Source organism: Oryctolagus cuniculus, chromosome 5, assembly GCF_964237555.1.
Source record: "Oryctolagus cuniculus chromosome 5, mOryCun1.1, whole genome shotgun sequence".
Taxonomy (NCBI): Eukaryota; Metazoa; Chordata; class Mammalia; order Lagomorpha; family Leporidae; genus Oryctolagus; species Oryctolagus cuniculus.
In genome coordinates, this window is record NC_091436.1 from 43,851,592 (window position 1) to 43,874,084 (window position 22,493).

Consider the following 22,493-nt stretch of genomic DNA (forward strand, 5'->3'; position numbering starts at 1 on the left):
TCAGTGGTTAGGTCATGTGTTTAGCACACAGATTAGCTAAAAGTCACCTGACACCAATATCATGGTTAGCTGAGACTAAACAGATCCACTCAAATCAGGTGGTAAAACAGTAACAGTAACAACAACCACAACCTTACCCTCCACCACCAAGTTCTAAAGAACTTATGTCTCCATTGATAAAATATGAATTTTCTCCACTCCACTTAAAGACCTAGGGGTAGAAACACACAACAGAGAACAAACATTTTAATCTGGAGAAATTAACAAACAGTGAACATTAGGTAGAACTTCTGTGTGGAAGGAAACTACCCCTTGACCTAGCAAGCTCTGGGCTGCCAGACCTGGCCCAGGAACGCAGTCTCCAGCTGCTCCCAGCTGCAGCCCCTGTTTGGGTCCCAGGCTGAGCAATTCCCAAGGCCTGGAAGCTGTTTGTGTGTTAGTGTCATGAAGTGCTAACCTGGGCTGGCATGAGTCCAGAAGAGGTTACAGGCCAGTTGGTGCCCTCATAGCCACCCCTCCCTACCCACCTCCCTGGTGACACTGTGCCATTGGGAAGTTGGATATTTCTCCCATCTAGGTACCTTGAAATTGGGGCTAAATGTGTACAGGAAAGTCTCGCCTGTGCCATAATAGTGGTCGCTGAACTTGAAAGGATGAGTTGCGTATGCTCCAAAAATCTGTCAAAGGAAAACAGAAATGTTACCAACTTTTAAACCTAAACCTCTCAAAGAACAGCTTTAGGAAATATTTTTGATACGGTCTTGTTCCAGACCTCATACCTCTTTTGGCAGATATTATTACCAAATTATAGTTGTTAAGTAAAAAGACCTACTAACAAAAGAATCAACAAAATGTCCCAGCTCTAACTGGAACCCCAGTGGCCCAGCTGCCTAGCTTCCTAATGCAAGGAAAACCCATCAGATAAAACTCAGAGAACTTGTTTGTCAAAAGCCAACAGTTTGGCCCAACACTTCCAAACTCAACCACAGAGACAATTATTTTTTTAAGTGAGTACCAGATAACATACTGGGAACAGTAAACAACAAGATGCACCTTGCACACAAAGGTGAGGGCTTGGGAGAACTAGTCACTAGCGAATCACAGCCAGGCTTTTCACCAAGAAAACCAAACTTTCATTATTTTAGATCTGTAACGATATCAATATGTATATCAATATACTTATTAAAACCAGATCCTTAAAATGATTGAGCCAATATAGCTTAGTTTGAAATGACTTTTAAGAAAAAAATAATCCTCTTGTTTGCCAGAAATACTTTCATGGTTTTCTAGAGTGTCCTGAACTTTCCTCTAGTGATCTGAGTAAGTCAGTTCCTCTATGTCTTACAACCTGCTTCTTCTAAGCCACTGCTCTAGATTAGAGGCTGGACAATGGCTTTCTTCTCTTGGAGGAACAAGCTTATTTTATGGGTAGGGTGGTAGGCAGGGGCAGTATCCTGTGGTCTTGTCTTACCTCACCTGGCGTGGAACTTCTGCCCTGGGCACTGGAACAAGGGCAGGAGAGATCCCTGTATCTCAGCCTGCCATGCCTAAGGCTCTGTGAGTGGGTCTGGATGGAGGAACAGAATCTCTTATCTACAGGCCACACTTGCCTAGATTTTTAGCCTCTGAAATCCAGGCCTTGAGTAGTGCTAAGAAGTGCTGAGGACCCGCACCTAGAGGGGGTCCACCACAACGGACTCCTGCCCAGAGAACTCCTGTCACTCTGAGCTGGGGGTTGGAGAGGGTAAGAAGGTGGTACCTCAAATGTCCTAGAATATCACTCTGCATGCCCTTAGGACATCTTCCAGACTTTAAGTGATTGTTGTTTTTAAAATTTCCACCAGTTCTGGTTCTTTCACTGAATGTTTCTGCAGAGTTCCTAACAGCTACCATTCGGCCTATGAAATATTTTTACATTAGAACTTCATTTAATTTATGTTCAGATACATTTACAGGAGTTGTTCTGTCATGTTCCCAAACACAGCCAAGCCACATTCTTTCCTTGGGGGTAGGTGGGGTGGGGAAAGCAGAGTTAGTGTTCAGGTGCCCTCAAACAATACAAGTGCCCCAAGGTGCATGAATCATAAGACTCCACCCCTAACAAACAGTATAAGCTTCAGCTGTAGGCCTCTTGCACGCAGCTGCTGACAGTCAGCCTGGTGAGACTGTGCTGCATCCACACCTGCTCTGTGTGGACCATCATGTTCTCCAAAAAGTCTGGTGTCTTCAGTAACTAAGTAGAATTAATCTATACTTATGGGGAAGGGTTGTATGAGTGGTCTAACATAACCAAGTCATACCTCACTCAACACATAGCACTCAACTTCTCAGACACTTCACTAAACCCATCGATAATTGCATTTGATACCATATGTTATTATTTTAAGTTTTATATTGACTCCATCCAATATTCCAGCATGGATTGTTATCAAACAAAATGCCATCAATTAGGAAATAATAGTAACATCAAAAGCAGCTCAATTCCTCCCTGCAACTCTGAAACGATCATTATTTCTTTATAAAGTCACAAAGGTTACCATTAAGAAAGACAGGGTCGGGGCTGGCACTGTGACACAGTGGCTTAAGCCACTGCCTGTGACCTGGCATCCCATATGAGCACTGATTTGAGTCCCGGCTGCTCCACTTCAGATCCAGCTCCCTGCTAATATGCCTAGGAAAGCAGGAGAATATGATCCAAGTTCTTGGGCCCCTGCACCAACATGGGAGACCTGGATAGAGTTCTAGGCACCTGGATTTGACCTGGCCCAGTTCTGGCCATTTGGGGAGCAAACCAACAGATGGAAGCTCTCTGTCTCTCCCTTCTGTCTGTAACTCTGCCTTTCAATGAAGTAAATAATCCTAAGAAAGAAAGAGAGTCTTTAGTACCCAAGCTCTTCTAACTTTTCCTAAGATGCACAATGACAGCAAAGTTCTGCTTCCCCTAAAATGATGCATGTTGATTCTGTGCTTCACAGTAAGTCCTCCAATGTTGAACAATGCCCTGTCTGTAACACGTAGTTAGCCATTTGCTGAATGAATAAATTAATGAATGGGGGTTGAATAAAATCTGTTTGAAAACCAGTAAGTACAAAAATATGGCATCCCTATCTTAGAAATCTTAAAGGATTTCTTCTTAACATAACACAGATCAAAGTGAAAAGAATGAAGAACAGATGTGAATAATGCCTTCTAGTGATGCACAAGCCTGATGGGGTAGTTAATGAAAGGAACCTGGACAGATTCCACTCCGTATGAGGGAAGAAGAAAGAATGTAGGATACATGCAGAAACAGCTCGATTTCACCAGTGTCTCCAAGAAAGCCCAGCTCTAACAGAGGTGAGAGTAAAATCAGAATGGTGCAGTACACACCCTGATGTTTCTCAACAGCCGGACCCTCCAGGCAGGACACACCCTAGCCTAGACTGATTCTCCCTCACAACCATTCTTGGGTAGGACTGTAGCAACACAGAAAAAAGGCTATGGCGTAGCACCAGAATGTATTTCTGCTACTATCTCCAAATCCAGATTGGACTTTTCCAGCTTCTGGTTGTCAAGTATTATGGTTTCCAAATCCACGGTAAGCATAGCAAAAATAAGTCTTTAGAATGAGACTAGGAGAAATGCTCTATTTTGCTTTTACAGATGACAGACATAGGTTGAGGTGGGATGGCATGATAGGGACTTACCACAAAATACTTTAACAAAGAAAAATATAAAGAAAAAACACACAGAAGAAGGAAATGTGGCAAAATCTTGCGAACGGTCATATCTGGGTAATGGAACTTCATTGTGCTGGTCTCTCTACTATTGGGTAGGTTTGAAAATCACATTTAAAATGTTTCATATGAGAGGAACAAGGCCTCACCTGATTATCCATATCTTTGATGACCAGCAGGACAGGGCTATCCAGTGATGCTGATTTCCGATAGAGAGTTTTCAAGCTGGTTCCGTGCTCCAGCGTGCTATAGGCCAGTCTCCAGGGATACCCTTGTACCCTTGCTGGAAGGCGACGGGCCAGCTGCAGGGCCAAAGAAGGAGATGTAAATACATGGGTCCCCCACAAATCACTCACAAACTAGAAGCAGAACATAACCACCTGTGACTCAGACTCAAAATCAGACTCTTACATACCGTTATTTGGGTGACTATTTATTTGGGTGACTATTTCCCACTATAAAACAACTAAAAACCAAACAGGGAAATCACTGATGGACAGCATTTACCTTGACAGGGACACTACCCAGAGGACCCCTTGGGAGTCTCACTGTGGGGTTCTCCCATGCCACTGTACACTGAAGATGCAGAATGAAGTAGCTAGAGATATGAACTAGATACTCTTCCTTTACCCTCCAACCTGACTTTGACCAAACAGCTCATGGGAGGGTCTTCAAAGAGCTCACAGAAAATGCTCATCACTGTTTAATTCCACTTCCCAGAAACTTTCTTAAGTCGCTTTGTATTTCTCCAATTGTCTTTTTACCCTTTCTTCCTTAGATTTATTTATTTATTTGAAAAAATCAGAGTTACAGAGAGGGAGATCTTAGATTCAATGGTTCACTCTCCAAATGGCCACAACAGCCAGGGCTGGGCCAGGTTAAAGCCAGGAACCAGGAGCCTCAACCAGGTATGCCCTGTGGGTACAGGTGCCCAATCACTTGGGCCATCATCTGCTGCCTTCCCAAGAACATGAGCAGGGAACTGTATAGGAAGTGGAGTAGCCAGGACTCAAACTGACACCAAATGGGGTACCAGCATTGCAGGCAGTGGCCTAACCTGTTGTACCACAAGGCCAGCCCCTCCAATTATTCTTTCTAAATTCTCATTGGCTCAGAGCTGCTACTGACAACTGCAGCTTCCTACAGAAGTGAGAGTAAGAAAACAAGTGTTTTATGTGAGAAGTCAGAGGGAGTCTGTCCTTATTGTAACCATATCTTTCACCTACACCAATGTTTATACTAAACTCGGCTGCCATAAGTATGAATAATATACATTATTTTAAAAACATTACTCAAGGAGGCTATGCAGTATTTAAAATCAGCTCCAGAGCTGGCATGAATCCCATCTCTATAAGCGCTTGGTAAAGTCTATTGGCTTTCCTGAGCCTTTTCTGACTCATTTGTAAAATAGGGCACGGAAACTTGATTGATTAAGTTCTCTGAAATTCAGGTTTCTAAGATAACTATGAGGGAAGTGCGAGAGATTCCTTACTAAGGAATGTAAGTATATTATAGAGGGTGAGCACTTGGCCTACTGGTTAAGATGACTCCATCCCATAACAGAAAGCCTGGGTTCAATTCTTGGCCCCAGCTCCACTTTCCTGCTAATGTACACCCTGGCAAGCAGTGGTTGTAGCTCAAAGTAATTAACCCCTACCACCCACAAGGATGGGGTTAAGTTCCTGGCTCCCAGATTCAACCTGGGAGGCATCTGAGAGCGAACCAGTTAATGGGATGTATGTGTGTGTGTGTGTGTGTGTGTGTGTGTGATTATACCTCTGATGTCTCTCAAATAAAACATAAGCGCATTAGATCATAAAATCCAAGTAACAAATTTTTATAACATACACAAAGAAAATGACAGAAAAACAAGTACTTTTCATGAAGCAAACAAAGCACATCAGCTATTAAAGTGAAAGTCATCAGAACCATGCCACAACTTCTAGGATAACTTTGTCCATTTGAAGTACATTATGGCTATGGTAGGACATGAAAAATACTTTTAAGGTAAGAAATGACTTTGCTTCAGGTTTGACAGAAGGATCTTAGAGTCTGACATCTCCTAATGCTCCCAAGAAGGTGGTAGGGAAGATTGTTCTAACTGTCCTCGATGTGTTTTTTTGTTTTCATCTTCTAGAAAGGGAGAGTGAGAGAGAGCTCTTCCATACACAGTTCACTCCCAAGTAGCCACAACAGCGAGGAGTAGGACTGGCCAAAGCCAGAAATATGGAACTCTATCCAGTCCCCCAACATGGGTCCAGGGGCCCAAGCACTTGAGTCATTATCCACTGTCTTCCCAGGTACGTAAGCAGGGAGTTGGATAGGAAGTGGAGTAGCTGGGACGTGATATGTGATACTTGGGTATAAGGTGCCAGTGTACTAAGCAGTGGCTTACCCCACTATGCCCAAATGCCTACCCCTGCTGTTAAGTTTTCTGAAGCAGCAAATGGGACATAGGCCTTGCTAATGAGGGAAGTGCGAGAGATTCCTTACTAAGAAATATAAGTAAGATATATTGTATATAAGATATACATTCCTTACTAAGGAATATAAGTAAGATATAAATAAGTAAGATATAGATTGCTAAGAGCTGCTGCCATTCCTTGTCTCAAACCTGACTCACTCTTCACCCCAAGTCAGAAGAACAAATACTGTCAGGGTTGGGAAATACTTTCAAGGCCCAGGAAACGCACCTGCTCTATGTGCATGTTCTCCAGGAGCGCGCTGTGGGGCTGCAGGACTGGCAGCACCTCCTCGTCTGCATCTTCATAGTAGCTGCACGTGCTCTTCCTGCGCTTTGCCTCCTCAACAGTGATGATCTACAGGGAGCAAACAACCAAGGAGGATGGATTTTGCTTTTCTTCCAGCTGCTGTCAAACTCCCTCAGATATACCATGCTGAAGGGAGAGTTTTGATAGCAAGAAATAAACTGAACAGGACTCTAGCAAAATGACTAGGGTATTTTTTTTATAGAAAATTTAATTTATATCAGAGACAGGCAGAGAGAGAGAGAAAGGGAGAGGTGGTGGGGGGTGGGAGGAGAGAGAGGTAACAGCTAGGGCTGGATCAGGCCAAAGCCAGAAGCTGGAATTCAATCTGGGTCTCCTACAAGAATGACAGGGACTCAACTACTTGAACCGTCCCCTTCTGTCTCCCAGCATGCATATTAACAAGAAGCTGGAATCAGGGGGCAGAACAGGACTCTAACACTGGCACTCCAATATGGGATGCAGGCATCCCAAGCAGCATCTCAATTTTAACCACTGCACCAAATGCCTGCCCCAGAAATGGCTAATTTTTCAATTTCAGAATGAATGCAGAATTCAAGACACTGCAGCTGAAGCTTATAATACATATAAAGTCCTGAGTATCCCAGTTCTGCTCTTGCTGTGGATTGCTCAGTCCTTGAGAATTGTATATAACTCCATAAGCAACATATACCCTACATTTGTCTCCTGTAGCCTGCATCTATATTTGAGTTGTTAAGGAAATAATCAGAGATAATTCAGTGAGTACATCTTCTATAAATAGGGAGTTCGGGAAGATAAGCATAGTTTTTAATCAAGGTTCCTGACATTTTATCTCAAGGTTGTCCACGTAGCAACCAACTCTGATGGAAATAATGAATGACTACAACCACCAGGAGCAACCACAAGAGAAGCATGGGGCTTAAATCTAAATTACAACTAGGTTCTGATTCTTCATGTTCAGTTCAGAACTGATCAAAGTATTTTTCCCTTCTAAACTGAGAAACGTTATATTGTCTACAACATTCATTAGTGGTATCTATACTTATGAACTACAAAGTCCATTTCATCTAAAAATCCATCTTCATGATAACCTAACTTCATGATATGATATGGCACTGCATTTTCACATACGTGCATGCCTTTATTCATTTTAATCTACTGTGATCCCTTATATGATGCTTCTGAGATGAGGGCATCAGTGTTTTTAACATTCTATATGTTTCATAAACCTATAAATAAAGTCTGATATAAAATTCATCTTTTGCCCCTCTTGAGTTCTTTTTTTCTAAAATTTAAAAATTTTTTTTGACAGGCAGAGTTAGACAGTGAGAGAGACAGAGAGAAAGGTCTTCCTTCCGTTGTTTCACCCCCTACATGGCTACTGCAGCCAGCGCACTGCACCTATCCAAAGCCAGGAGCCAGGTGCCTCCTCCTGGTCTCCCATGCAGGTGCAGGGCCCAAGCACTTGGGCCATCCTCCACTGCACTCCCGGGCCAAAGCAGAGAGCTGGACTGGAAGAGGAGCAACCAGGACAGAATCCAGCGCCCCAACCGGGACTAGAACCCGGTGTGCCAGGGCCACAGGCAGAGGATTAGCCTAGTGAGCTGCAGTTCTAAATGCTAAATGAATGAATTAAATGAATGAATTCGCTAAATGCATTATTTTGAAATTGAGGGATATATATATATATATATATATATATATTACAAATAATTCATGAACACTCCGGGGAAGCCAGTATTAATGACTTCTGTATTACAGAGAAATAGCATGTAAGTTACATCCAGTGCAAGCTTCCGAGGATGCACTTACTCAATTTCTAAAACACACAGTGATAAATAAAAACTAGCAGTTGTCACCTGTGCCAGATCTACATGAAAGGAATCAGTTTTTAAATTTTACCATCTCCTGAAAGAGTATTAACACAGAGAAAACAGTAGCAAAGAATCGCAAAGCCAGCATTTTAAATATACAAAATAAGATAACTGGTGGATTTTACATTTACCACAAGTACAAAATCGGGTGTAAGATGAAAAAAAAAATCAAACATGGATTTCTAACTCTAACGGGAATGAGCAGCTACACCATATCCATCTGCACAATGAATCAAATACCTGCTCTGGTTGAGATGTCAGCACAATCCAATCTCATTAGAACAAACTCCAGAAACCTCTCTGAGCATTCCGGGCCTTGGCTTAGCCCTCAGGGACACACTGCGACCTACCTTCACAAAAGGCTCTTGGTCAGGTCTGGCACAATAGAAAATCTGAATGTCCAAGGGCACCCTCCGGCCTCTCATTGCAAGGTTTGCTGTCCAAAGAGAAGCACTTCTGTTTTCTAGCCACCTCTGCACCACACAGACTTATAGCCACGCCGCCAAGCTACAACTGCTTTCAGTATCTAGTTTCCTGCAAGGTTGAGTTTCTGTTTTCCTTAGGAGAGAGTTCAACATTTCTACAGGAACACGCCCAAATTAGGACTGAGAGCAAACCCACTTCCCGTCAGGCATGGCTGTGATACTGTAAAATGACACTTTCACCTTTGAAAGGGTGATTTCCCAACAGTTCAATAAAACCCCATTGTTGTTTTTTTCTCTCTCGTTTTTTCTTCTTATGTTTTACTTGGTAACTGTCTGCTGGTGAACTTAGCTTTTCTGGCCCTGTCTTTTCAGAGTATTTTCCCCAGCCCCACTGTTAACTCTAAGCTTCCATTATAAATGCAGTGTACACTTCCTGGCATTAGTTTGAATCTCCAAGCAAAGATGAAAAAGAGCCTTTAACTGAGGTAGGTTCATTAAAGTGAGAACAATGCATTTCATTCCAATGCCATGTCAGATTTGTTGGGCATAAGTGACTTCAAAAACATGGGAGAACGTCTGGTTTCTATGATGTAGTTTTTTTTTTGAAAAATTAAAAAAAAAAAGATTTACTTATTTATTTGAAAGGCAGAAAGAGAGATCAATCTTCCATCCACTGGTTCACTCCCCAAATGGCCACAATGTTTGGGCTGGGCCAGGCTGAAGCCAGAAGTCAGGAGCTTCATCCAGGTCTCCCATGTGGGTGCAGGTGCCCAAGTACTTGGGCTGTCTTCAGCTGCTTTTTCCAGGCACATTAGCAGGGAGTTGGATGGGAAGCGGAGCAGCCAGGACTTGAACCAGCACCCATATCGGATACTGGCACTGCAAGCGGCAGCTTAACCTTCTACACCACAACACCGGCCCCTCTGTGATGTAGTGTTACATAATGCCAGCAGAGTAACATGTAGCCTCTTACACTGTACAATCAGTGTTAATGATGGTAAGTATGGTGATTCTCCACTCCTCAGATTAGATGTCATGAGTTGGAAAGAAGTAGAGATCACCACTGGGTCAATTTTCAGTGCTCTTTCTGTGACTCTCCCAGATCTGAAGTAGCCTTTTGGTCTTGGGGGCTGTGAAGGGGCTAAGGGTACTACTGCACCATTCATCCTGGGGGTCAGTTACAAATAGGATTCCCTGCAGATTAGTAGCCATCCCAGGTCAGCCAGAACTGACTCAAGGGCCTGGACACAACGTGGAGCAGAATCACTGGGATTTTGTGCCAGTGAAGGAGCACTTCTTCAGTGCCTGGCACTTCACAAAAATTAACATTTTTTTAAAAAAAATCAGTTTTATTTCTTTATTTATTTTTAATTTTTATTTTTATTGAGAGGCAGAGAGAGAGAGAGAAAGAGATAGCATGCTCCCATCAGCTGGTTTCCTCACCCAGTGTGCACAACACAACAGCTGGAGTTGGACCAGGCTGAAGCTGAGAGCCAGGGACTCAGTCTGGGTCTTCCATGTGGATGGCAGGGGCACCATCCCTTTAAACCATCACCTGCTGCCTCCCTGACTGCACATCACTAGAAAGCTAGAATCAGAAGCGGAGCTGGGACTTAACCCCAGGGACCCTGATATGAGATAAAGGCATCCTAAGCAGCAACTTAACTGCTCACTCCCATTTTTTTTCCTGTAATTTCAGAGACAGAGAGACTGAGAGACAGCTACTATCTGCTGGTTCATTCCCAAAATTCAATAACAGCCAGCAGGAGCTGGAGCTTGATATCAAATCCAAGTACAATGATGTGGGATGCAGGCATCTTAACTGGAAGGAGAAATACCAGCCCTTCCTGGCAGCTAACTTTACTCAGGGCTTCTTTTCCGACTGTGAATACCAAGTGTTTGGCCAGGAGCAAAGACATAATTCGGTCCATAGTCTCCACTAGGTGAAGAGACAGCAGAGAGACAACTATAAATTAAATGCATCCACCTCATGGGGTACTAATGCTAAAAGGAGGTTGGGACCACCTGTGGAGCTCTGAGATGGATTTTCATGAAGGGGCTTCAGTTGCAGAGCTCCGGGGAGGGGAGGGTTTGGGGGAGAGATGCCAGGTGAAGGGCACAGCCAGGTGCAGAGATGACTCTAGGGCTTCTAAGGCTGCAGGAGGGCAGCAAGGCAAGCAGAGGCAAGGGAGAGGAATGAGGCTGGGGAGGGAGTGAGAGTACAGAATGAGGAAGCTTGATGCCCTGAAGGGGCTTAGAGTTTATCCTGTGGTCAATGTCTGTAAAACCTGGCTGTTCTTCAGAATCACTAGGAACTCCGGAAAATGCGGATTCTGAAACTCCTCCTCCAGATCCACCGAATCAAAGTCTCCAGTGATAAGGGACTGGACTCAAGTACTTGGGTCCTTGCCACCCACATGGGAGATCGGATGCAGTTCCTTGCTCCTGGCTTTGGCCTGGCCCAGCCTAGGCGGTTGTGGGCATGTGGGGAACAGATGGAGGATGTGTGTGTGTGGTGGTGGGGGGGGGGGGGGCTGTTCCTTTCAAACAAATAGACATTTTTAAAAAAAAATCCCCAGTGGTTATTCTAGTGATTGCTCAGGTGATTAACAATTGCTCAAGGCAGTGGGGGCCACTGAGGGTTTTGAGCATAGGAGTGTATGAACTCACTTGTGTGGTTAAGTGACACCTTAAATAGACAGCAAAGCACCAATATAAGACATTACAATGTGATTCAGGAAACAAATCATTAGATAGTTCTGGGGAAAAATTAAAAATATCATCTACCATACATTAAAAAAAAAAAAAGCCAATTGTAGCCTGAGTAAGATCTTAAATTGAGAGTGCAGGGCTAACTATACATAATGTTACTAGAAGAAAGAAGCATAATAAAAACCATCAAAAATTGAAAGACAAATAGCAAAATGGGGAAAATCTTTCAAAAACACAAGGGACAAAGAATAAAAATCCTTCATCACAAAGAGCTCAAAACAAGTGGTGGAGTTAAGAAGAGTCCTTAGGCCTGCTCCGCAGCTCACTAGGCTAATCCTCTGCCTGCGTCACTGGCACACGGGATTCTAGTCCCGGTTGGGGTGCCAGGTTCTGTCCTGGTTGCTCCTCTTCCAGTCCAGCCCTCTGCTGTGGCCCGGGAGTGCAGTGGAGGATGGCCCGAGTGCTTGGGCCCTGCACCCACATGGGAGACCAGGAGGAAGCACCTGGCTCCTGGCTTCGGATTGGCACAGTGCGCCGACCACAGCGCACCAACCATAGCGGCCATTTTGGGGGGTGAACCAATGGAAAAGGAAGACCTTTCTCTCTGTCTCTCTCACTGTCTAACTCTGCCTGTCAAAAAAAAAAAAAAAAAAAAAAAATTAGAGCCCTTAGGAAAATGAGCAAAGGCAATGAGTAGACTTCATAGGGAAGAACCGGCACAAATGGCTACTATTTATATTCATTCTAGCCTCAAGAGTAATCAACAAAATAACAAATTGCTAGATATCAGTTCTCATCTTAAAAACTAGAAAAAAAAATTTTTAGCAATAATACCCTGCTGCTGGCTGAAACAGGAACGGTATTCTTCACATGTGGGCAAGTTAGGCCGGCATTATATGAAAAAACCAGGAACCTTCCTTAACATGTTTGTACCTAATACCATGAAATTTCACTTCTGGGAAACTAAGGGAATAATAAGGGTTGCAGATCATTTCATCCTTGAGAAAAGCTCGAATCAAGGCAATGATTCCTCAACAGTGGAACTGTTAAATAAAGAGATCAAATATACCACCGAACCATTAAAAACGTAAAACTCTTTCATAATATGATACAGCTCACATCACTGGCACATTCTTAGGGACCCACTCTTCCGGTTATTGCTGACCTTATCACTTATCTTCCACACCATCTACTCTAAGATCCTCTCTGTTCACATCTAGAATGTCAGTCTCCCTTCAAGAGGGAAACCCTCGCCCCACCTCATCTCTCCTAGCTTTTACTGTGTCATCTCATTTCTTCTCTCCAAAACTAAGTGAGTTCTTTGCCCTCATTTACCAATTCTCCTTGCTCTCCCTCTACTAGAATCTAAATTTTGACCCTGTCACTTTAATGAAACTGCTTTTGTCAAAGCTACCAACTACTTTCTTGGTTTTAAATCCAAAAGACCCAACTTCTCTGTTCGTGTCTTCTGACCCTTCCAGCTCTTGGTCATTTTTGACAGGGACTTCCTCCTGCCGCCGTGTCTGAGACCTGGCTTTCCTCGCTTGCTTCCCTCTCCCTTTCCAGCTTCTCCCTCTTGGTTACCTTGAAGGACTCTGCCGTGGCTCTTTTTAATGCTGGCAAACGTCAAGTTTCTGTTCTCAGCCCGGTTTTCCTCTCACTGTATACCCTCTCCTGGGATGACCTCAGCTGCGCTCACAACTTCAGCTTTGTTAGCGGTTTTCAAAAGTGTGTCTTCAGATCTCTTTTGTGAGTTTCATGCTTAGTTGTCTCTTGGGCATTCCAAGGGTACAAACCGAGATTGAAACCAGAACACAGAACCTTTCTGGATAAATCCTATCCCTCTGCTTTGCACTTTAGCTCAGTGACAAGAAGGTACCATGTCACTCCACTCCCCACTTTAAAAACCAACCAAGAGCAATCTTGACATCTTCCTGATACTTCCAATCTACTAACTCACAATGTCTATGAATTACACCTTCTCTCTGTCTTTTGGAGACACCCAACTATCTCCACCCTTCCTGATGCTTTCTCAGCAGCCATTACCTCTCAGTTCCTGAAAAGTCTCCTTCCTAATGGGCCATCAAGCCTCTAGAGTTGTCCAACTCTAATCTATTGCTGCCCACTCAATCTGTGTATCTCAGTGTGCTTCCCCATGCTCAAAACCATACCTACTGTCCCTAAGGAAATGGCCAAACTCCTACTGTTGGCTAAGTAGGTCCTTCAAGATCTGCTCTTTCTTTTGCAGCCTCATTTCTTGTCACTCCCTCAGCTTTACACTCTGCTTCCACCCCAGTAAATGTTTGCTGAACCATCCATCGAATGCCCATGCTCTTTCTCCTCTGGGTCATTTCTCCGCACAGACTTTTCTCTCACCAACACAATCTGTTTTTATTTCAATCCCACCCCAACTATGCAGACTCTAATTTCTGACCTATGTTAAGATCAATGCTTCAGGAAGTGTTTCCTGATGCCCCTGGCTGGGCCTAGAGACTAACTACACACTACTGAAGCACCTGGCACCTTACCTATTGCCACCTGTTACATTATATTGAATGATTTATTTAAATTCCTTGAGGTGAAGCTCTACTGATTTCATCCATTGCATCCCTAGTGAAGACAAGGTTTCATGCAGGTTCGGAAAAAAATTACCAATATTATTTCAGGCCAAATTAAGGAGCTCAAATTTTCTATATTGGGTAAAAGGGATTTGGCAGCATTAAATACATTTTTAAAAATATAATTTATTTGCCCACGGCTGGGCCAAGGCTGAAGCCAGGAATTCAATACAGGTGTCTCCTGAATCCGCTAACCGTCTGTCTAAGCTGGGAAAGAAGAAATGCCTTGTGGGCTCTGAGAGAGGAGCAGAGCTGCAAAGACTCAAGGAGCCAGATAGTAGGGATCTACAGGATGAAGAAAAGGCTTAGCCGTAGGAAGAGGCAGGCATATGTCTCCCTGTCTCATCTCCCAGCTTCCCAGTTCTGTGAACTTATTAAGCACAGCCAGCCTGTCTTATCCATCATCAGATTTCCAGGGCGCTACCCAAAAAAGGTGCTTGTCTGATTGGATGAGGGGTGGGAAGTTGGCAAACTACAGCCTGTTAGCCAAATTCAGCCCACCATCTGCTCCTGTTTGGCATATTAAATGAAGTCTTTAATATTTTCAAAGATAGCATTAAAATTACTGAAAAAAATTTTGATTAAAAACAAAAAATTAAAAATGAGTAAAAAATGAGTAAAATTTTGAGATATATAGTAATGGTATGCAATGGAAACAGCTGTGCTTATTAACGTATGTATTTTCAAGGGCTGCTTTTGCTCTATAGTGGCAGATGTGAGTAGTTGCACCAAGATTATATGAGATCAAAAATATTTAACATCTGGCCCTTTACAAAAAAAAAAAATTCTGACCTTTCAAAGGCAGCATGCAGCTAAGAGTGAGGATACAGATGGATGTGTAGAGTGGGATCAGAATGAATTGTGGGCATGTATACATGGTGTTGGCGGTACTGTCCTTCTGACACACATAATTAAAGTCATCTTGCCCTGTAACTTCCTGGGTCTCATTGTGTACTTTATCAGCAAGCTGCTTCGAGTCCAAACTGGAGATCATTTCAACTACACACTGTGCTGACAGGGCCATGGCAGCATAACTCCACCCAAGTACTCACCTCCCAGCTCTTGGTAGTTGGCTCACTGAAGAAGTTGTCAATCATATTCAGCTCCTCTTTTTCCACTACAACAAAGCCTTGCTCTTTGGCATCCTTCCCGTAGACGTCAGGAGACCACTGAACAAAGAATGTGTACAAATGATCCACCCTGAAAAACACAGTCACCAAAGGCGTTAACACCCACTCTGCTTTCTGGTAGGCACTAGCAAGGACTTGGATACCTACAACCTCTTTTTCCTGTTTGGCAAATCCATTTTGTTTATTTGCAAATTTCCTTCTGTCAAGATTCTCTGAGTAGCCTTCCAAACTCAAGAAAACAAGAGTCAACAAATGAGGACAGAAATCCATAGGCATTGGGAAATTGTCAAAACTGTATTTTCAATCTGAGGGAAAGATCAACAGAGGAAACATAAACTGTAAAACAACCAATGAAATATTTACACTCAATGTGTTTTCATCATTGGGTCTTCATTTACTGGACACTTGTATTCACTGAGAGAAAATACTGAAATTCTAGCTAGGAATAAAAATATACAACACTCCATTGGGTCTTTATGTAGGTCAAAATACTATTATATTGTATTTAATATGTATTAATATAAACCTGTGATAACTAGAAAAGTATCAGGAGTAACACTAGCTATTATGTTAATATTAGAACGAGATCTAGGGCCGGGCATTTGCGAAACAGTCTAGATGCTTCGTGAGATGCTTTCATCCCATATCAGAGTGCAGGCTTCAGTCCTGCTTCCTGATTCTGATCCAGCTCCCTGATAATGCATGCCTTGGGAGGCACCAGATGATGGCTCAAGTGTGAGAGACCAGATTGAGTGCATGGCTCCTTGCTTTGTCATTTGAGGGATGAACCAAATGGATGGAAGATTTTTCTTCTCTCTCTGTCTCTCTCCCTTTCTCCATCCTCTTCCCTTCCCCTCCTCTCTCTCCTCCTTTCTCCCCCCCCCATAATAAATTTAAAATAATTTTTTAAAAAGACATCTAATTTTATTGCCATTGGAATGTACTTTGCTTCCAATTTCTCTGTTCTCTTATACATATTTAATATATAGAAGCTCTGATGCTTCTCTAAGCTTAATCAATACAGAGATAGCTGGTTCCTAAGCAAAGAACAGTCCAGTTCCTCTAAAAATATCTCCTAAATGAGAAACTCAGGAGAATTCTGATTTTAGACTCCATATCATCACAGCAGAGAGGGCAATAGAACCAAATGACTGTTTTAAAGATTCTTGTAATTGCAAACTGATCATTTCATTTGGAAGCTACTGTTTGGGACAATGTTAACTTCTCATGAAATTTTCAAAAGTAGTAATTATGCTAAAACATTATAATGATGCTAATGGAACTGAAACAAAACATAAATTTGACCCACAACTTTAATATTCCAATGGGTCAAACTATTTTTGGGCTTCCAGATTCCCATTTCCTGTTCCTACGTGTATATATAGCCCGTACACAGTTTTCTTTTCCTGCAATCACAGCCAAGACACAAGTGTTACATGTAACATTACATCTTTACCGTATACCTAATGTTGTATTTGTTTTTCATGGCTACATTTCATGAATTAATAAACCACATTTAGTCTTCATTTCTCTGTCAGGACAGATTGCTTTTATTTCTTGGATTGTATGAATAATGTTGCTTGTATTTCTAAAATCAAGATAATAACTAGTGTTATTCCCAACATTTTCCAGCCATGAATTTCTTGCATAGTCTATGCCTTTTACCATCTCTTGAATTACTGCCTGTTAAGTCACAGAAAGGGATTACTGGACCAATGGCATGACTTTATGGTTCCTGACTCATGCTCCCAAAATGCCTCTAAAAGGATGGCGACTTTCTTTGACACCAACTTTGCAGTTTATGTCTAAGTTTCATTACACCATTAGGTACCTTTCTTTTAATAAATAAGTTTACTGGGTAAAAGATTTACCTGACTCACTGTGCATTTCTTTACATGTCAGGAGATGTTTCCTTCTTGGTTAGACTGTTCTTTTGTGAGTTGCCTTTTTGTGGTTTATGGCATCAATATTTTTCTTTTCAATTTGTGGGAAACTATATACAGTAAACATGAGTTTCCAAATCATTTGCCTTTATATATATATATTTTTTTTATCTTTTATTTAATGAATATAAATTTCCAAAGTACGACTCATGTGTTACAATGGCTTCCCCCCCCATACCGTCCCTCCCACCCACAACCCTCCCCTTTCCCACTCCCTCTCCCCTTCCATTCACATCAAGATTCATTTTCGATTATCTTAATATACAGAAGATCAGCTTAGTATACCTTAAGTAAGTATTTCAACAGTTTGCTCCCACACAGAAACATAAAGTGAAAAATAATAGATGATTTTTTTTAAATGATGATGAAATCAGATCTGACCTATTGTCATGTTTAATCCCAGTGAGAGTCAAGTTGGGAATTGATAATTTCTTTCTTTCTTTCTTTTTTTTTTTTTTTACAGAAGATCAGTTTAGTGTACATTAAGTAAAGATTTCAGTCGTTTGCACCCCCATAGAAACACAAAGTGAAATATACTGTTTGAGTACTCGTTATAGCATTAAGCCTCAGTGTACAGCACGTTAAGGACAGAGATCCTACATGAGGAGTAAGTGCACAGTGACTCCTGTTGTTGACTTTACCAATTGACACTCCTGTTTATGGCATCAGTAATCTCCCTATGCACCAGTTATGAGTTTCCAAGGCTATGGAAGCCCCTTGAGTTCTCCGACTCTTATCTTGTTTAGACACGGTCATAGTCAAAGTGGAGGTTCTCTCCTCCCTTCAGAGAAACATTTGCCTTTATATATTAATCATGCCTCTCATCACAATACCAGATTTCAGGACATACTACAGGGGAGTTGTAATCAAAACAGCATGGTACTGGTACAGAAACAGATGGATAGACCAATGGAACACAATAGAAACACCAGAAATAAGTCCAAACATCTACAGCCAACTCATTTGATCAAGGATCCAAAACCAATCCCTGCAGTAAGGACAGTCTATTCAATATATGGTGCTGGGAAAACTGGATTTCCACGTGCAGAAGCATGAAGCAAGACCCCTACCTTTCACCTTACACAAAAATTCACTCAACATGGATTAAAGACTTAAATCTATGACCTAACACCATCAAATTATTAGAGAACATTGGAGGAAGCCTGCAAGATATAGGTACCTGCAATGACTTCTTGGAAAAGACCCCAGAAGCACAGGCAGTCAAAGCCAAAATTAACATTTGGGATTGCATCAAATTGAGAAGTTTCTGTACTGCAAAAGAAACAGTCAGGAAAGTGAAGAGGCAACCAACAGAATGGGAAAATATATTTGCAAACTATGCAACTGATAAAGGGTTGATCACCAGAATCTACAAAGAAATCAAGAAACTCCACAACATCAAAACAAACAACCCACTTAAGAGATGGGCCAAGGACCTCAATAGACATTTTTCAAAAGAGGAAATCCAAATGGCCAACAGGCACATGAAAAAATGTTCAAGATCACTAGCAATCAGGGAAATGCAAATCAAAACCACAATGAGGTTTCACCTCACCCCAGTTAGAATGGCTCACATGCAGAAATCTACCAACAACAGATGCTGGCGAGGATGTGGGGAAAAAGGGACACTAACCCACTGTTGGTGGGAATGCAAATTGGTTAAGCCACTATGGAAGTCAGTCTGGAGATTCCTCAGAAACCTGAATATAACCCTACCATTCAACCCAGCCATCCCACTCCTTGGAATTTACCCAAAGGAAATGAAATTGGCAAACAAACAAGCAGTCTGCACATTAATGTTTATTGCAGCTCAATTCACAATAGCTAAGACCTGGAACCAACCCAAATGCCCATCAACAGTAGACTGGATAAAGAAATTATGGGACATGTACTCTATCGAATACTATACAGCAGTCAAAAACAACGAAACCCAGTCATTTGCAACAAGATGGAGGAATTTGAAAACATCATGCTTTGTGAATTAAGGCAGTCCCAAAGGGACAAATATCATATGATCTCCCTGATTGGCGACAACTAACTGAGCACCACAGGGGAAACTTGTTGAAGTGAAATGGACACTATGAGAAACAGTGACTTGATCAGCTCTTGTCTGACGGTTGATGTACAATGTAATACTTTATCCATTTTAGTATTTTTTTTTGTTCTAGTACGATTGATTGAACTCTGTAATTAACACACAATTATTCTTAGGTGTTTAAATTTTAACTGAAAAGTTATCCCTGTTAGGAATTTGGAAAACATTATGCTGAGTGAAATAAGCCAATCCCAAAGGGACAAATACCATATGTTCTCCCTGATCGGTGACAACTAACTGAGCACCAAAAAGGAAACCTGTTAAAGTGAAATGAACACTATGAGAAACGGTGACTTGATCAGCCCTCACCCTGACTGTTGATGAGCAACTTAATATGTTATCCCTCTTAGTATTTTTTTTTTGTTTGTTCTACTTAATACTTTTGGTTGAATACTGTAATCAATACACAATTCTTCTTAAGTGCTGAAACTTAACTGAAAAGTGATCACTGTTAAATATAAGAGTGGGAATAAGAGAGGGAAGAGATGTGCAATTTGGAACATGCTCAAGCTGACTTACCTCAAACGGTAGAGTTAGAAACACACCAGGGGATTCCAATTCAATCCCATCAAAGTGGCATGTACCAATGCCATCTCACTAGTCCCAGTGATCAATTTCTATTCACAACTGATCACATTGATAGGTCTAAGAGTCAAAGTCACTAGTCAAACAAGACTAGTATCTGCAAATACTAACTGATAGAATAAAAAAGGGAGAGAATGATCCAACATGGGAAGTGTGATACACAGCAGACTCATAGAATGGCAGATGTCCTAAGTAGCACTCTGGCCTCAGAATCACCCCTTAAGGCACGCAGATCTGGCTGAAAAGCCCATGAGAGTATTTCAGGCATGGAAAGCCAAGACACTCTGGCAGAAAAAAAAAAAAAAAGAGGACCTAAATGAAAGATCTCTGTGAGTAAGATCCCAGCGGAAAGAATGGGCCATCAAAGAAGGAGGTACCTTTCTCTGAAGGGAGGAGAGAACTTCCACTTTGACTACGACCTTGTCTAAATATGATCAGAGTCAGTGAACTCAGGGGGCTTCCATAGCCTTGGCAGCTCATGACAAGAGCCTAGGGTGATTACTGAGGCCATAAACAAGAGTGTCAATTTGTTAAGTCAACAACAGGAGTCACTGTGCACTTACTCCTCATGTAGGATCTCTATCCTTAGTGTGCTGTACATTGAGATTTAATGCTTTAATGAGTACTCAAACAATATATTTCACTTTGTGTTTCTATGGGGGTGCAAACTGTTGAAATCTTTACTTAATGTATGCTAAACTGATCTTCTGTATATAAAGAGAATCGAAAATGAATCTTGATGTGAATGGAAGGGGAGAGGGAGTGGGAACGGGGAGGGTTGCGGGTGGGAGGGACATTATGGGGGGGAAGCCATTGTAATCCATAAGCTATACTTTGGAAATTTATATTCATTAAATAAAAGTTAAAAAAAAATCATGCCTCTTCCTCCCCATAGTACAGAATTACTAATTTTTATGTATTTTAAAGATTTCTTTTTAGATTTCTTCTTTAAAACATGTAACCAACCAAGACCAAGTGTTTGTGGCATGCTAATATTTATATTACAGCTAAATATAGATATTGATATAAGCTATAATTATACAGAGATATAATAGTTATGCTTCAGTGCAGCCAGGCCCTGGTACTCAGTTTTGGTCAACCGGCAGCCTTGATGTTTCTGTGAAGACATTTTTTTTTAACCAAATATAGCAATTTTAATGTATAAAAATACTTTAATATCTGTGAAGACATTTTTAACATACAGATCAGTAAACTGAGAGTTAAACAGATGACCCTCTGTATTGTGGGCAGGCTTCATCCAATCAGTTACAGGCCTTAAGCAAAAAAGATTGAGCCCCTGATGAAGTAGGCAGGCATACAGGTTAAAATCGATTAGGTTTGTGAGCTGGAAGACCATGCCTTTGCCACACCCCTGTGTGACCTCATGCCCCTACCTGACCACACCTGGGTGCCCACCAGCCAATCAGGTTAATTAACCACTCCCTTTTGGAAGTGGGTTAAAAGCCTGGGACACGGTGTGTCCACCTTCTCTTCTTTGCCCTGGCTTCTGGCCAGGAGGGGGCTTGCTGTGGCCCTGTGCCTCCAGGGCACGTGGCCTTCGGGCCACCCGCCCTAGGCTTCCTGGCCTAGATGCCACGTGGCTGGTTCCTGGTGCTCAGTATAACCTAGATTTACCCCCCTCTTAGATAAAGCTCTCACTCTCCTCTACGTCTTTCTCACTAAATAAAAGCTGAAAAGGTACCATGCTGCCTTGCTTATTTATGCTGGTATTTAGAATTCTTCTCTAAGTATCAGGCAAGAACCCTCTCGGGCTTATTAATATTGGGGATTTATTAATAAGCATATGGTGATATCATATGGCACCCCAAATTTCGATGGCTTATGTGGCACTGAGATGGGACTTCTGGGGAACTTTCAGGGGCCACATTTTCATATAGATTTTAGGGGGTCATTTCCCATATCACTGAGAAGACAGAACTATGCATTTGGACTTTGCCGAGATTTGATCCTGCGACATCAGCTCTCCCCTGGGCTGCCAGCCTGCTGGCCTGCCCTGTATCTTTCGCATTTACCAGCCCGCACAATTCCGAGAGCCTGCTCCTTATTCTCTGTGTGCAACACATCCTATTGGTTCTGTTTCTTTTGGAGAGCCTTGACTAACACAGCAGACTACTCTGAAAGGAACATGAGCAACTGATCAAAATGCTTACCTGTGGGGAATAGAATGGCATGGGAGAAAGACATGTTTTATATCAGATCGATCTTTCTTTAAACTTTTAATTCTCAAAATAGAGGTACATTTCTATGATTCAAATATCAAAATTACATTTTACAAGGCATGTAATGAAAAGTTTCCTTTTAACATTCCTGTCCACCTCACAAAGGTGATTTATCCATTTTTGCCTGTATTTGTAATGTTTAGATATAAATATGAATACATAATTCCTGTCTTTTTAATTCTTTATCTTAACTTTTTTTCACTTAGCAATATATCTTAGATTTCTTTTCACATCAGTGTGTAACTGTTTTCTCACTTCTTTCCCTAGCTACAAAGTACTTTACGGCGTGATTACCACTGTTTGTATAACTATCCTCCAAAGTTGGATACTTGGATTATTTCCAAGATTGTGCTGTAATAAACAGTGCTATGATGAATTAACGTCACAGGTGAGTCATTTCTCATG

General features: G+C 41.9%; 1 protein-coding gene across 10 annotated transcripts in view; it reads right to left on the reverse strand.

Annotated features, from left to right (window-relative positions):
- The window catches only part of NCOA7 (nuclear receptor coactivator 7), a 160,685-nt gene that overhangs the window by 2,366 nt on the left and 135,826 nt on the right, over positions 1–22,493 (reverse strand). For 9 of the 10 annotated variants that reach the window (XM_070073629.1, XM_008263471.4, XM_008263473.4 and 6 more), the window contains 5 exons: positions 15,148–15,295; positions 6,410–6,535; positions 3,866–4,018; positions 582–677; positions 138–211 (listed from right to left, as the gene is read on the reverse strand). In XM_070073629.1, the coding sequence (XP_069929730.1) occupies positions 138–211; positions 582–677; positions 3,866–4,018; positions 6,410–6,535; positions 15,148–15,295 (597 nt within the window). Of the gene's footprint in view, positions 1–137; positions 212–581; positions 678–3,865; positions 4,019–6,409; positions 6,536–8,690; positions 9,343–15,147; positions 15,296–22,493 lie in introns of those variants that run through there. The other variant, XM_008263475.4, reaches the window with a different exon arrangement.